This window comes from Monopterus albus, unplaced genomic scaffold, assembly GCF_001952655.1.
Source record: "Monopterus albus unplaced genomic scaffold, M_albus_1.0 scaffold60.1, whole genome shotgun sequence".
In the NCBI taxonomy this organism is placed as follows: Eukaryota; Metazoa; Chordata; class Actinopteri; order Synbranchiformes; family Synbranchidae; genus Monopterus; species Monopterus albus.
The window spans coordinates 82,426-99,437 of record NW_018127940.1 but is presented as its reverse complement, the minus strand read 5'-3'; the positions used below and the strand labels follow the sequence as shown (position 1 = coordinate 99,437).

At 38.9% G+C, this 17,012-nt stretch overlaps 2 protein-coding genes across 4 annotated transcripts; one reads left to right on the top strand and one right to left on the bottom strand.

The window, feature by feature from the left end:
• Positions 1-1,740: 1,740 nt before the first annotated feature.
• fbxo9 (F-box protein 9) lies at positions 1,741-7,839 on the bottom strand. Of its 3 annotated transcripts, none has more exons than XM_020603137.1 (13): positions 7,386-7,839; positions 6,012-6,083; positions 5,607-5,729; positions 5,432-5,489; positions 4,987-5,086; positions 4,361-4,491; positions 4,154-4,268; positions 3,859-3,977; positions 3,396-3,486; positions 3,197-3,292; positions 2,558-2,651; positions 2,250-2,407; positions 1,741-2,170 (listed from the first exon to the last, which is right to left on the bottom strand). In XM_020603137.1, exons 1-13 carry the CDS (start codon positions 7,386-7,388, stop codon positions 2,062-2,064), a joined length of 1,269 nt encoding a protein of 422 aa, XP_020458793.1. In that variant the 5' UTR covers positions 7,389-7,839; the 3' UTR covers positions 1,741-2,061. The 3 variants fall into 3 exon arrangements, with proteins under 3 accessions (XP_020458793.1, XP_020458792.1, XP_020458794.1); XM_020603136.1 differs by lacking the exon at positions 7,386-7,839 and adding an exon at positions 7,180-7,373; XM_020603138.1 differs by lacking the exon at positions 7,386-7,839 and adding an exon at positions 7,180-7,373 and having other exon boundaries at positions 2,250-2,404.
• LOC109961882 (serine/threonine-protein kinase ICK-like) lies at positions 7,040-12,943 on the top strand. The gene is made up of 7 exons (XM_020603066.1): positions 7,040-7,219; positions 9,862-10,130; positions 10,417-10,471; positions 12,088-12,209; positions 12,324-12,403; positions 12,502-12,634; positions 12,721-12,943. Exons 2-7 carry the CDS (start codon positions 10,030-10,032, stop codon positions 12,941-12,943), a joined length of 714 nt encoding a protein of 237 aa, XP_020458722.1. The 5' UTR covers positions 7,040-7,219; positions 9,862-10,029.
• Positions 12,944-17,012: the final 4,069 nt, after the last annotated feature.

Genomic DNA, 17,012 nt, shown 5'->3' with positions numbered 1-17,012 from the left:
GCAGAAGTATCTGTAGAGTTCATTGAGCCTAATAATTATTTTGAATTTTAATTCTATCACTTAGTAATCAGTGCTAGTGGCTCAGTTGATGATACTGCCAGTTTAGTGCTAATAAGGTACCAGAATAAAGTAATTTCTTTCTCCCCAGTCAAAACTGTCTAGCTGTCTGTCTGTGTTGGAACCCCACCTCTGCTCCCCTTACGTTCTTCCTCTTAAGCAGTTTTACTCTTCCTCCTCCCCAACAGTGCTGTGTGCAAAGCTTGCATCTGGAGGACAGAGCAGCTGTCTGTGAGCTTCGGTGCTGGTCAGCCACTATGCAAACAATGCCTTACTCACTGAGGCCTGAAGGAGACAGAGAAGGCAGGGTGGCAGTGTTGATGTATCCGTGAAAACAGCATTATAGTCTATTTATGTTTTGTTTTTTATCATAGTAACATCAGACTTGTTATCTCTATTTGGCATGATTTTCATGTGCACGCAGAAAGAATCTGGTTCTCAGTCAAATCTCCTGCTTCCCACATCAAACACAATTTGCCATTGTAGGACCTCCAGCAGCTGTGTTATATATATATATATATGTATGGCAGCAAAACTGCCCATAAGGAAATCTGTGTGAAATGCAAGAGTTGAACAGTTGAGAGGAGTTTGCTAAAAAAAAAAAAAACACCATAACCGTTGGTGATAAAAAAAGCGGAATCTGTGCATCATGTGTGCATTCAAAAAGCAATCATGCTAACATGAGCAAAATGATTTGCACTTTTAGTCTATCTTATGGTGGCCCAATTAACCAAAATTTAAACACCATAACCGTTGGTGATAAAAAAAAAAGCGGAATCTGTGCATCATGTGTGCATTCAAAAAGCAATCATGCTAACATGAGCAAAATGATTTACCTACCATGTAAGTTGAGGATTTGGAGACTAGTTGGCATTAGAATATTTTTTAAAACCAACTAATCTGTTACAACTTTGTCTATTTTTTCTGTGCAAATCAAATCAAATCAAATTTTATTTGTATAGCGCCAAATCACAACAAAAGTCATCTCAGGACACTTTACAAAGTAAGGTCTAGACCTTACTGTTATCAATATTATTACATAGGGAAAACCCAACAAATCCCCCTTGAGCAAGCACTTGGCGACAGTGGGGAGGAAAAACTCCCTTTAACGGAAGAAACCTCCGACAGACCCCGGCTCTTGGTGGGCGGCCTTCTGCCTCGACCAGTTGGGGTGAGTGGATAGAGGAGAGACAAAAGAAGAAAAGCAACAAGACAAAGCACTGGTCAGGTTGATGTGGCTGGTGACTGCTCATCACAGACATAGAGCTCCAGGGCCAGGGCAACCTGCAGAAAGGTACAGGGAGAGAGAGAGGACACACTACGGGAGAGAGGAGACACAAAGTTATCCTGTTTGATCTGTCCATGCTTGGTTCCCAAAACCTTTTAATACATGTCAGTGTGTCCTCAGCAATACATATTATGTGGAAGTGTGAAATCACACGTGCAAAGTCTGAGGTTGTGTAATGGGAAGTCTATAATTTTACTGTGATGCATAATTTTTCTTACAACCACGACTGATCATTATATACTGAGAAATCCAGTAAAGATAACATGTCTGGTTACACAAAGGCTGACATTTTAGTTCTGTTTTAGCAACACATTTTAACATTTACTCAGTGCCCATCTATGTAGTATACAATACAAGTTATTCAGTTCAAAACAAATGAAACTAAAGGGAGGACATTCTGTTCACCACTATTTATTTGAGGGAGAAAGTGCAACATGAAGCAAAAACTTAATGAACATTCACTGCTTGGAATTGGTGGGAAAGACTGCTAATTATTTTAGCTCTCAGCACATTATCATAGTTTCTGAAATCAGAAAATAAGTAGTATTCTATTATGTAAACCTGAATGTAATATAATTGCATGTAGGAAACATGAGAGTTTGTATATATCAACACCATAACCCAGCTGCAGCACAAAATAAACAGGCTGAAGAGTATAATTATGTTAAAATGGTGGATGGGATCATCATGGGATAGCATGCACATCTCCATGCGGCTCAAAGAGGCTTCTCAGAGAAAGCGGTGTAACTCTTCACACGTACAAAGAAGAAGGGTGTGTACATCCTGTCCAGGTCAAATGCTGTGACAACGGTTTCCCCAGTCAGCCTGAAAACATAATGTTTATTTTTAAAGAAATAGGAAAATAAACTGTCTTCTCCGGTGCTATTAGTATTCAGTCTCTTACTTGTAGGTGATGTGGCAGGAGTGGTGGATCCACACCAGCTTACTGACACCCTGACGCCCTCCGGAGGACAGATGTAATCCTACATGGAAGATGTGTTCAGCCTCAGGAGGTGGGTTCCACCTGCAGAACCGATTCCTTTGAAACTCGGTTGGTTTCTGCTAAAAGTAAGTTTACAAACTGAGCCATAAACTGAGTAGTTAACAAGTTCTTGGAAAACGTGAATTTACAGTGCAGGTGAGCATTTATATGTTACTCAGTAATCTGTCACTATATCACTTATACCACAAATGCCCCAAACATATTCTCACCTCCTCCTTTTTCTTGCAGAGAACAGCAAAAACTTTGGTTTGATTGTCTGTCTCCTGTGACAGATGGAAATGACCGAGCAGAACAGAATCCATTCTGTAAAATCAAAATTCAACAATTAACCATCAAATGGCAAATTATTTTTGATGTCAGTGTCCATTCATGGGTGGATCCAAGGGGTGGCACCGGCCACACCCAGAATCTGGATGAACTCCCCTGCCAGTCAAAATGTGCTTGTCAATATGAATAAATGAAAAGAAAAAACAATGACAAATTGTTGCCTTAAATACAACTAATATTTTTCTAGTGCTTTATAATTGAAATTGGTCATATTCGATTTATTTTATATCATGCATGCAGCATGATATCTGCATTCATTTGTGTGATTGTGGTGTTATGTAGTACATGGCATGATTTGCCTCATTTGATTCTTAATAATGTATGGTTTATTATTTCACAGAACTAGAGGGTTATTTATTTATTTATTTTTTACTAGGGGTTTAATTTACTTTTTATATGTATTTCAAATGTGCCACCTCCCTCTGAGTCTGTGCCCCGGATTGGCCACCCCATCTAAATTTTTTTAGATTGGCCCTGGTACCCATTCTAGCTAAAGTTTGTAAAAAACAGAATAAGCATACCTGGTGTTCCTAGTACGCAAGCGAGAAACAATGGACAGAGGGCCCTCTGGGGTGGTCAGCATAATGACATGGCCATCAGTGAAGAACCGGAGGTACCTGTGATAACAGTGAGCACTGATATCCATAGCAATATGTGATATCTATCACTGAGCAGTGATATCTATAAGCTCACTATCAAAAAAATGAGTCAAACATCTACCTGTAGTACTCAACCTGGTGCCAAGCCCTGTAAAATCCATCCAGCGATTCCTCTCCTTGACGAATGTATGATGTCTTGCTGATATACACACCTGTGGGAATAATATGAAAGAAAGGCTCAACATCCAGCAAATCCAGAAGTAACAGATAGTTTCACACTACATCTTGTATACTGAAACTAGACATAACTCCAGTGGCATCACATAGTAAAAGTTGAAACACTGTAAAATTTCTACAGTTATTAAAATAAAATTCTCCAGTGCCTCAAAAAATGTTGCAGTACACCTCATCCCACTGCAGGGGACCACACTGTGCTGCATAATAATGAGCAGCGGGTCTCCAAAGTGCTTAATCTGAATTTATGACTGTTAGAAAACTGTACATATTAATGACCTTATAAGAGTGGGGAAACTCTGTATAAGATATCGGCACTGGTCTCATAAACTGATAAAATACTTAATTACCATCAAAACGGACATGTGGCCTTCGCAGGAACATCTCCCGCCATGATTTGAAGGGTACAAGCTTGGTGCAGTTGCGCCCCCACACTTTTAAACAGGCTGAGCGCCAAATCTCAGGGTCCCTAGAGAGAAATTACAAGTTGAGACTGAATGAACCAAATACTTTGTAGACAGAACCTTTTATGAGCTCCGTAATTAGCCAGTTCCAAATCAGCAATTTTGAGAAGCAACACCGGAGAAAAGAAAGCTGCTAACAATCAAGCTGTCACATGTGATCTGTTATAACAGCAGGGCTGACCTTGCACAAATATAGAACCCACGGCAAACCAAAGAGAGCTGCTCCAGGGCTCGCATGTCCAGATCGCTCGACACAACCCAACGGAATATGTACATCAGGATTTCCCGTGGCAAGGCTGCAGTCAAATTAAAGCAGGAAACAAATCTGTTTTATTGAATTCAGGTTGATAATTACTTTACACATGTTTGCAGTCTAATAAAATTTTACCTGAAATGTGCATCTGAGTCATTTCAAACTCAGGAGTGCAGATCTTTGGAAAGGAGCTTTCCAGAGTGAGCTGGTGCTGAAAGTAGACAAGCAGATCCTCCATCTCACCTTCACCATCATTGTTTTCCGTGCTACAAAAATAAAACATGTTCAGTTTAAGAAGTGAGAATATCCCTTGTGCGAACGGATCAGCACACATCACTCAAGGGTATTCAAGGGTGAACATCTGTTTCTCTATTAACTTTAACCAAAAAAAATTCTAGTTGTAATATAGCAACCTCTGAGTTCTCTGTTAGAGAATTTTAATCCCATCAGTAATAATTTTAGCTGGCAAAGGTACTTTGTCTTGATTATTACAGAGACTAAGATGCTGTCTTAACTTTTTCAAGGAAATAATTCCAATAAGTTGCTGTCTGTCATTTTCACTCTTTCATTTAAAAGCAGCACTGCAGCAAGCACTTCTTATTGCCTGTAACATACAAACTTTATGACAATCATATGAATTAGAGGTATAGTCATACATATTCAGTATATTGTTGAAAAGTTTAAGATATATAAGATATAAAAACTGCAGGATTAGATTTAGTTAATCTACAGAGGACACTGAAAAATAAAAAGCAACTCACTAGCTTCCACCAACTCTGTCTGTGTCAGAAGGACGGTTGTAGTTGATTTTAAACTCGATGTCAGGCACAAGCTGCATAGCCATGCGATAGAACTTGATAGCTGCAAGGACAGACAAATTATAGGTGAACAAGAAAATTAAACTGAAGTGCTCAAGTAATGCAATCTCCTCACAGGGAAAATACAAAACTATAAGTGTGGATATTAAACCTGGTCAGTAACTGGTAATGACTATGACATCTGAACAGTTTTATTATACATTTTATTTAACATAATAAAAAGAAATATCCATTTTTTTTTATTCAATCTGATATAATGTGGTATTTTCTACAAGCTTACAGTATGAATGCCATTATGTTAGTGCCTATAGAATCATTTTTGGGGGTTGAGCCTAACATTTTGTCCTTTTACAGGTGATTTAGATCCCCATATATCCTATACACACACCTTCATAGACAGTTCCATTCTGCTCTTCCTGAACAGCTCTCATGAACAGCTCAGTGGCCTTAGAGAAGATGATTCATGTCAGTCACTAAACAGCGCTGTAAATTTCAGTGACAGCAGCAATGTAAAACACATGAAGTAATGTCCCTTAACCTGAACAAATCATTTCATAACTTACCTTCTTCTCCCGAGCTATTTCTTGCGTCCCCTTCTGACCTTTAGCTTGCTGCACTTGATCGCTTGCTCCACTGCTCGGTTTGAGTTCAGACATCCACTGAGCTCTGAATGCATTGAGCTGCACCTGTATTGTTAAAAAAAAAATTTACTAAATGCCACTGTAGCAGCAGTTTTATCAAGAACCGTTCACAAATTGGAACCATGCAAAACAGAGGACATCAAACTTGTTTTACATGTTCATGAGCACAATATTTATTTAAACTTTATTCATATATTTGAAAGTTGGGTGAGCATATACTCTTGTAATGCAACAACCTGTTTATATTTTAGTAGTGAAAACAAATAAGAAGAGTCAAATAACAAAAACAGCAAAAGAGAGCAAAAACATTTCTAGTGGTTTTCTCACCTGAAGGTTTGGGTCAATTGAACCATCGTCTTCATCCTCTATCACACCTCCAATATCTGCACTTTCTTCAGCCTGCACAAGAATAGGTGAAGTAGCCTGTTACTTAAATTTACTGCAGGAGGTGTTTGTCCTTGAAACCAGTTACAACTGTGGTCATGGATTTTAGTTTTGGATGTGCAGATGAATATTCTCAGGTGAATTCAGCCCAACATACATGCATATAGAAGCCTTTGAATGCAGAATAGTGTTTAATGCTAAAAGTCTCAAACTTGCAGCAGTGTCTTGTAGAAAAAGAGTGGAGGCTGTCTTTTGGTCATTGTTGTGGATAGATAGGATGGAACTAGATTGCCCACTGCTTCTGTATGGAGGGCTTAGCCATACTTTCTTCCGCACTTGCTAAGCTTTCTTTTTTGTTGCTTTGGCCTAAACCATGCAGACATTTACCTAATTATTATCCAAATGTGATAGTAAGCAAACAAAACATTGAGTATCAGCTGTCGTGTGCCTTGTAATCTGGTTTCAGGAGTTGAGTAGTCTGGCACTGAAACAATGATTCAATAAATAAAACTCCACTATAATTATCTGACAAATACAGCTCCATTACAGATTCAGTTTTAAAATATAAAACATATAAACACATATTTGTCCCTACAATCCAAGGTCAATAAATACAATAGTTAGTAGACAGTCATAATGACAGTAGTCATTGATTGCAGCTTTATACAAAATAGTTAAACATTAGCTAAATGCTCTTTACTGATTAATGCATCATTTATTATAACGCAATGACAAATTATTTTACAACAGAGATACGGGTCATTTTCTGTATTGAGTACTTTTATCTTAGATACTTTAAGCACATTTTCCTGATTATAGTCTACTCAACGCTACGTAAGAAACATTTCAATGCAGGACTTTTACTTGTTTTTAAGAATTTTTCAGTGCATTTACTAAAGAATTTGAATACTTGTCCCAGAATTGTTTATAATCAACCTATTAAAAATTCAAAACACAACTGCTACTGAGGTTGACAGCCTAATCTAACTCCCACTCACTACTCTGTCAACAGCACACCAATATAGCTGTCAACTTAGCTAACCCTGTATAAGCTACCTAAATACTAGATACTACTAAAGTTACTTCCATTATACTGAGAAATATACCATACCAGCATGGCGTTAATTTATGGGACATGTCGCGAAATCCTGGTGAGTGAAACACGTTAGGATTTGATAACTATTTAATTGCAGATAGACTCGTCGAGCACAGGGCGAACTACAGGTAAACAGAGGCAGGTGACGTTAGCTCCGTTTGTTAGCTAGCTAGCTGGCTAACTCGTTTCTCTGAATAACAGGTAACAACACGATGACCCACCATCACAGCTTTACCAGTAGATTTTCTTTTTATTTTCACAAGCGGTCAGCACTAGCGGTTACAGTTCACGGTCGGAGAAACGAACCACACAGCAAACATATTTGCGAGCTCGCAGGAACGCAGCCATTTTGCTGGGCAGCCCGGAGCTTCAGTGACACGGGAAGTCGGGGAAAGACGAAGAAGAGGCAAGAGCACTGCTGCGTGCTTATGTGTACATAAATGTGCGGGCGCCTGGAAGGGCATATTTCTTATATTGTGGGCACGTATGATGTGTATGTATATATATATTTAGTAAATTGCATTGCAGGACGCGTTTCTCTACTGTGGCTTTACAAGTGAGCACTTCTTATACCACTTTGTGCGCGTGTACCCACACCTAACCATACCAGGCTAATGTGTGTACTAAGAAATTAATATTAGGGCACTTCACTGTAGCTCGGAGATCGGACCAGAGGAGAATTGTCACTCATTTCGCCAAGAACTCTTTCTCGTTTTTGTAATAATCCATTTTCTAAACATTGTCTTGTATAGTTCCTGTGTTATGAGAGTTTTATTACGCTATTCACATTTTAATTTCGTGTGTTTAACTGTTTCTGAATATGTGAATCTCACGAATTCCTACTTAACATTCACATTTAACTCATCAGACAAAACGTGTTGCGTATGTGTGTCTGCATAGCCTAAAACAAGAAAAAAACAAAATACAAATTAAATTGCTTTAAATAGTCATCGTATTTTATGTAGTAGACACCGTGTGCAGAAGTTAAAGCAGGCGTTTGAGGGAGGCTAAAATTTGCAGTGATCATTTTATCACAGTTTGTATTTTCGCCGCCGGAAGAGAGCTGTGATTTATTGTAAACTCACAGCAACGCGAGATTGTGATGCGTTCTGAGCAAAGGGCCTAGCAGAAATTCTAGTTAATGCTATGTTTTGTGTTGGAGAACCTGGATGCGGTTATCTGACTCTCAACGGGTCAGTCAGCTGATTATTCCGCGAGTCGTTTGATGAACACCAGTTACAGATGCTCGGCTATGTGTTGCTGTAGGTGTGACGTGAGGAGGGTGAGTGTTGTTGGGTGCTTATCGTTTTAATGTTATTTAGAAGACCACTCACGTTAACCAGTCCAGTGTTTTCTCTGCTGGGCCACAACACATGTAGTTAGCGTTAATTGCTTCACGTTTGCCACCGTACTTATTAAAATTTAGGCAAAAACGGGCAAGTCCGGCAAACGCTTTAGTATTAGCTAAGACCAAATAACTGGAACTAAGAGTCGGAATAATGGACGTTTAAGTTGGTGCCAACTGTCGTTACGTTAGCTTCCAGTGTACACGGTTAACGGTACGCTAACTTACTAGAGATAAAATATGGAATATGAACCTAAGAAAAACACGGAAATAGTAAGGTTATAAATGATACAGCTGGAGGTTTTCCCCCTTCTTGTGTCGAACTCTGTTCCCACGTCAGGATGTGTTTCCTTCTGTTAAAACTGTTTCTAGTAGCCGTCATGGTTCGGATAAGGTTCGGATTCAAGTTAGGGGGGGGGGGGGACACATCTCGATGGGATCCAATCTCGACACAACACCCCCAGCTCATGCAAATAACGTGTAGCTAAGTTATTTTCTGCCAGCCAGTAAACATGATCACGGATTAATGTTTGTTAGTGTTTGTAACAGTTTAGTTACAGTTATCATCTCTAGCTAACCCCGACATTGCATCTTAAATACAGTATGTTTAGTAACAGTAATGAATTAGGCCTACATAAAGGACCATTTCGGCAGTTTCATCGTTTTTTTCTATCAGGATGTCGGGGTGATACAGTTGTATTATACTGAACACATTATGTCACTTGTCAGTTAACAGATAAGCTTAGTCCAGTCATGTATAATATGTGTCTGATTTGGTTTTCCGTGTTGTTGAAAATGGGTAAAAATTTGTTACCTCAGTCTTTTCTTCCTCAGTGATAAATCCAGCATTTATGATCATGAAAAATTTGTTTTCATCAGAGGTTTAATGACTATGTCTTCAGCTTCACTAAGATGTCATTTCACAGTGAATCTTCAATGGATTAAGGAACATAAGGAAGCAGTAAGTAAGAGGTGAATGTGCACTGGAGACCAGCACATTGCACTTGTGTAAAGTGCCTACTGGATCATGATGTGCACACTTTGAACTGACACTGGAGACCAGCACATTGCACTTGTGCACACTTTGAAATGATTTAAGGAACCTACAGAGAAATGTCAGCAGTTGATTCTTCAGGGATCCAATTCTGTGCATACATCATTCTGCACAGTAAAGGTCAAAGTTCCAAGTACTGTATGTCCACACCATGGCAAGGTTTCACCAATAAAATGTCTCACTGTTTAGTTAGTTTGTGGTCAGTCGGCTAGGTAATGTCACACTTGGTTTATTATTGGCCACTGATGCAGCTCCTTTATTAATATCAGTGTTTGTCATCCATCCAAAACCTTCTCAGTTAGAAGGAGGCAAGTCCATGACACCATGAGTCCTCCAGTGCTGCCCAGAGTCTTCTGCTGTTGTCACAGGAAAATCTGGCTGCATTCAGCAACGAGAAGCGAACACTTCTTCGTTTGTCACCCTGTTATTACCTGCCCCCAGATGATGCTATGGAAGGACAAACATAATGAATAGATATACTACCATCAGGCAGCTTGGGGATGGCACCTACGGCTCAGTCATCCTTGGCCGCAGTCTGGAATCAGGAGAACTAGTTGCCATAAAGAAGTGAGTATTTGGAGATTGCAAGGTTTCGCTGCAATCTGCAATATTTTTCTCCTTCTCAGCTTTAGAGTTAATGTCGTACACCTTACTGTATATTGCTTTCTCTCCAGTCGATTATATTACGACAGCCTATCTGTAAGAATTATGAGAATTGTGGGGCAAGGTTATCATCAAGTGTGGGCTTTTTGTTTTGTAATTATTAGACTTAACAACAGCTAAAAAAAAAAGAATGCTATGTAACTGGATGTCATTTCCAACAAATTTGTTAACAGGAACAATGTTTTTGCAGAATGAAAAGAAAATTCTACTCCTGGGAAGAATGCATGAACCTTCGTGAAGTCAAGGTGAGTTTAGGCTGTGTCTTCACGGTTTCAGCACAGTTTGGCACATTTGAATAACTCAGCAGTATTATGAAAAAAACGACCCAAAATCAAATTAATGCCTCACTGCCATGGATTAATCCCCCACCCCCTGACTTAATCGATATCTTCAAAGCAAAACTGCCACAATTTTTCATTCATCTTTTGGCTCAACTCCCCAAATTTGGGTATGTTATGCTATATCACCATGGTCTGTTGTATTACCAGCTGATCTCAAAAACAATGTCGCAGTGGAGCAGAACAACAGCTAAATGCTGACAGAAGTAGCTGAAGGCATCCACAGGCTACATGCATTTTAATTCACAGGAAGTTATACTAGTGTCTCAGTGGCAGAATATAGCCTTGGAAAGTTCTGATTCTGATGAAGAATACACGCTCTTAGCTTAGGGCAAACAGAGATGTCTGTCTCTTACAAAAACAGCCGAAGCTGGCAAACAACAAAGTGGTCTTGTACACCTGTGAAGGAGACTGAATAGAGATGTGTACAGTTTGTGAATACTTTTTAGTGACCATCAAATGGTCAAATGGGGGTATTACAGAGACAAATGTATTTTTGAAGGTAATGGATTGCTGAAATTAAATATTGTTATATTCAATAAATAAGGTATTTTTAACTCTGTAGTAAATAAGACATTGCTCTTTTTATCAGTACTGCTTTGTTTAGCTGAAACCGTGAATCAGTATCAGTATAAAAGTAAGGCTCACACTCCTAGAATAGAAAAGTGGAAGGTTCCTCATTCAGGGTCAAACATATTCTGTTTAAACCATCAAGACAGTCGTAATATCTTACATATATGTATATCGATGTAACACATGCTTTGACTCTTTATGTGTTTCTGTTTGGGTTGTTGTTTTCTTTGTTGTGTAGAAAAACAGAAACAAACTCTTATGATGGTTTCTTGGTAATGCAGTGATGATGATGTGACTAACATGCTGTACAGTTTAGACCAGCTGTTAAATGTTCAGCACTCTCTCTTGTTTCTTTTCACACTATTTCAGTATTCTACTGTCTAAATGTCCTCACAGCTCAAAGTCACACATCAGCTGTAAGAGTAGAAGGTGATTCTCGTGTGCTGTTGGTTTTGAGCTCTGGTTCCCATCCCTGGCCTACACACCCCCTTTCCTAGAGCTTGACCTCAACGCAACAAAACAAGTGTAGAACACGCTGGTCCCTTAGAGTCCTGCTAATTAGATTATAATTACAGCATGTCAACACCATGAAATATCAAAATCCCATTACAGCTTTTCCCCTTAACTAAAATTTAGCATGGTTAAACCTGTATCATCCCAGTGCATGGGAAAGGTGTACATTTCTCCACCGCTTTCTATTATTCTCTATTTATTTTTCCCTTTTTTAAATGATCATAAATCCCACCTTTGCAGCATTTACACCCAAACTATATTGTTTTCTTACACCAGCCATGTTTTAACAAGAACGTTTTGTTTAATAGTTGTAGGGCGTGCTTTTGAATGTGCTGCAGTGACCTGTGTGTTTTGTCCAGCATGATTAGAATATCTACCATTTTTTTTGTTTATAAATTCCACATATTCTTATAAAACCTGTTTCTTTGTTTTTTCAGTCCCTAAAGAAACTCAACCATGCAAATGTGATCAAACTTAAGGAGGTAATTCGAGAAAATGATCACTTGTACTTCATATTTGAGTACATGAAGGAAAATTTATATCAGCTTATGAAAGACAGGTGTGTACAGCTGTTTTTTTGGGCATGATTCCTTCCACATTTTGAGCTGTGTTTGGTAAATGCTTACAGTTTTTTAACCAATTAGGTTTTTGCTCTATTTGTTTTGTGTGCCAGGACTCGGTTGTTTCCTGAATCTGCTGTAAGAAATATTATGTTTCAGATACTACAGGGGCTCGCGTTCATTCATAAGCATGGTATGTCTGTTTACAACTCAATTTTCTTAAATTAAACATGACACAAGTGATAGATGTACCATTAGAGTCAAGGTAGTCATGCAGCATGTCTTTGTTAGGGTTTTTCCACAGGGACATGAAACCCGAGAATCTTCTGTGCATGGGCCCAGAGCTGGTGAAAATAGCTGACTTTGGGCTTGCCCGTGAGATCAGATCTCGGCCACCATACACAGACTATGTCTCGACTAGATGGTGAGTGTCTTTCCCAGTGAGAATAATGTATGTACATGTAAGAGTTCACTGCATTCACATCCCAGTATCTTGTCTGTTGTGATCAGGTACAGAGCCCCAGAGGTGCTCCTCAGATCCACATCCTACAGTTCACCCATAGATCAGTGGGCAGTCGGCTGCATCATGGCAGAGCTTTATACCCTCAGGCCTCTTTTTCCAGGTTCCAGTGAAGTGGACACCATATTCAAGATTTGCCAAGTCTTGGGTACACCAAAGAAGGTAATGTTCATCATGTGGAACACACACCAAAAAAACAAAACCAAAAATTAAAATTTTTTCTTACAAAAAATCCTCCAAGTACAATCCTTGGCCAACCATGGTGTGTTGGCACGTACAGTCTTATGCAAAAGTTTAGGCACCCCTTGATAAATAACAGATTTTGGTGATTTTTTATTTGAACAGATGTTAACACAGTTTCTCTTGGAAATGGAAAAAATGCACAATATTTTCAGCAAACAGTGATGCATAGTTACTTCTTATGCCATAAATTGAACAAAAATAAAAAATAAAAACATTATTATGGCATGGTGCAAAAGTTTGGGCACCCTAAGAGTTCCAGAGTCTCAAAGTCTCTCACAAGGTATCAGACCTTAATCAGCTCGTTAGATCTGATGCACAGCAACAGCTGTCATTGGTAAATGCCAATTTCAAAGCTGTACAAATACTTTGACTCTTCAAACCTTGTGCACACACTTGTGGACACCCAGCAACCATGGGTTCCTCTAAGCAGCTGTGTAAGACCCTGAAAATGAAAGTTATTGATGCCCACAATGCAGGAGAAGGCTACAAGAAGATAGCAAAGCGTTGTCAGCTTGCAGTTTCCACAGTAAGAAATGTAATTAAGAGATGGCAGATCAGGGGAACTGTGGAGGTCAAGATGAGATCTGGAAGACCAAGAAAACTCTCGGACAGAACTGCTCGTATGCTGGTCAGAAAGACAAATCAAAACCCCCATTTGACTGCAAAAAACCTGCAGGAAGATTTAGCAGACTCAGGAGTGGTGGTGCACCGTTCCACTGTGCAGCGATGCTTGCACAGACAAGGCCTTCATGGAAGAGTCAGCAGAAGAAAACCTTATCTGCGTCCCCATCATAAAATCCAACGTCTGAAGTATGCAACAGGACATCTACAGAAGCCCGATGCGTTTTGGAAACAAGTGCTGTGGACTGATGAAGTTAAAATAGAACTCTTTGGACACAATCAGCAAAGGCATGTTTGGAGAAAAAAAGGAGCAGCATTTCATGAAAAGAACACCTTGCCAACTATTAAGCATGGGGGTGGATCTATCATGCTCTGGGGTTGTGTTGCAGCCAGTGGCACAGGAAACATTGCACGGGTGGAGGGAAGAATGGATTCCACTAAATACCAGCAAATTCTGGAAGCAAACATCACACCATCTGTAAAAAAGCTGAAGCTGAAAAGAGGATGGCTTCTACAACAGGACAATGATCCTAAACATACCTCGAAATCCACTATGGAATACCTCAAGAGACGCAGGCTGAAGGTTTTGGAATGGCCATCACAGTCCCCTGATTTAAACATCATTGAAAATTTGTGGGTAGATCTTAAAAGAGCTGTGCATGCAAGACGACCAAAGAATATTACAGAACTAGAAGCCTTTTGCAAGGAAGAATGGGAGAAGATCCCAAGTACAAGAATTGAAAGACTTTTAGCTGGCTATGAAAAGCGTTTGCAAGCTGTGATATCTGCCAGAGGAGGTGTTACTAAGTACTGATTGTGTAGGGTGCCCAAACTTTTGCACCATGCCATAATAATGTTTTTATTTTTTATTTTTGTTCAATTTATGGCATAAGAAGTAACTATGCATCACTGTTTGCAGAAAATATTGTGCATTTTTTCCATTTCCAAGAGAAACTGTGTTAACATCTGTTCAAATAAAAAATCACCAAAATCTGTTATGTATCAAGGGGTGCCTAAACTTTTGCATAAGACTGTAAACACCAAACGGCAGACAGGCAGTGGACCTTATTCACTAACATGCGCATAGAAATGTTCTTACCTTGTGCACAAAATAAGTGCAGGAGACATTACCATCATATTCATGACACCAGCCAATTTTGTTCTTTCTATTGTGTGTATGTTAGTGTAAATCAGAATCATTCTAAAATGACAGGCGCATTCCAGTGGTTTTCAAGTAGCCTGCTGCCATGCCCCCATTTCTCTATATACTTATAAACTAGAACAGTTTTTTAAATTTAATTTATTTCAATTAAAACTGTGATTAATCAGAATGACAGGGCATTAATTTCATGTTTATTTAATATGCTACATTTGGTCAATGCATTAGTAAATTAATCATTATAGCCTTAAATTATATTAATCAATTATATTAGCTATTAAAACCTTTTTAATTAATATAGTTTCAGTTAAAATGTGTTTGCATTTTTTAGCCAGCCAGGCCTTCATCATTTGTTCATACACATGGGGTGAGGCAGTATTAAATTTGTTCACAGAGTATGAACAAATTAAGGTAAGAAAATATTGATACAGAATATTGAATAAAATTGTGCATAAATTGTTTGTATACACGGTTTCAGCACAGAATTGTGTGTACACACTGTTTGTGGACGAGGCTTGGTGCTAGCAGCTAACTGGTGAACATACTCAAGCAGTTCGTAGATTAAGAATCAGATATTTTGGAGTTGGTGGAGACCAAAAACAGAGCTAAAAGAAAGTACTGTATATATTGGACCTGATGACCAGACACGTGACTCCAAATGGCAATAATGCTCTGTAACTGCTGGGTGTGTAAATAAGCAACTGCTTGCTGACAGGTTCACAAATTCAACTTAAAAGGTGAAGATATGTCAATATTGAGTCCCCAGGCAGTGAAAAAGGCCATTATTGCAGATTTAAAGCTACAGTAATGAGGGCAGCAAAATGAGAAAGGTGATGCTCATATTTTTGAATGAGAATTAGTTTGTCATTGGACTCTGAAGTTCTCCTTACAGCTGGGCTTTTAGCATCCTTCACTGTTTTCATTCTATAGTCCACAACTTTGCTGTTTTGGTTCACTCTGAGCACTGTCATCAGTGATGTTATTGGACACGACACCCTATTTTTAATAAAGAATGGAAAATGGTTTGGAAATCACAGGCACAATTGTTTGTGTTGCAGCAGTCACAGGTAAATTGCCTTTTGTTGCAATAATCACAATGATCACATTGACATGTTGAGGCCCATATGTATTTAGTCTGTTTAGCCAGTTTTTTTTTTATTACATATCAAATAAGACAAAATAAGATGGTACAGTTTTGAATCATTTAAGGTTGTAGTGATATGGTACAGGGGTGTACTGAGTTTTGTTATATACTATATGTTCAGCTGCCTCCAGCTAATGTTCACTGTGCAGCTGTAACTATGAAGAGATTGAAAAGTGCACTTATGCTCTCTAGGCTGCAGGACTTACAGTACAGCACAGCAAATGAACTTAGCTGTAAACCTTTACTGCCATGCCTTCTCTGTGCTTACTTTTGTAGTAAATGTAATTTCAAGTCTTACTACCAATTTCATTATTTCACTCGTAATGAGAGTTGTTTAAATGAAGGACATTTCCATCAGCAGTCCCCAAGCTGAATAAGATGACCAGTAAAAGTTGAACAACTGCAGTGATCCATGCTATGAATTCAAGATGGTTAACACTAATTTAGGATACCTGTGTTTCGGCCTGTTCTTTTGCATTTGAATAAATAATCTCTTTGTGCTTCCTTGTCTTCTTTCCTTTTCTCATTATCTCACTATCAGAGGCACTCTCATTTCAGCCTGGGTACATTAATCATTCTTGAGGCCTCAGCTGGTTTCTGAGATTTAATCATTCAAAGAGGAATGGAATAAATATATTGGTGTTCTAATTTGATACTGTATGTGCAGATTAGATAACGGACACCCTGTGGTGAGAATCCAGACCAACCATTCTCAGCCATCCATCTATGTACCCGATGACTGGGGCCATGGCTGGAATGGAAGCAGCTGTTTTCATCCTTCTACCTATTATAATGGCTACATACAGTAGTTAAGAGGGACAATAGAATGAGATTTTGTGAGATCTCATTCTCTATCCAATAACCAGTGTAGTCTCTGTGCATGTGATTTATGCAAAACCTGAGGGAATGTTGTCCTCCTGCAAGGGGCTCATCTGCTTCATTCTAAACAAGAGATGAAGAAGTAAAATCTCATCTCTATTGGAGGCAGTTCCTGCTCTATTGGATCGAAGAGCTCCATGGACCGGAGTGAAGACCGTGGATCCTACATGAAATGATTAAAGGTTAATACATACTGATATATTCTTGCATACACGTAGGTGGTGTGAACTCAGGGG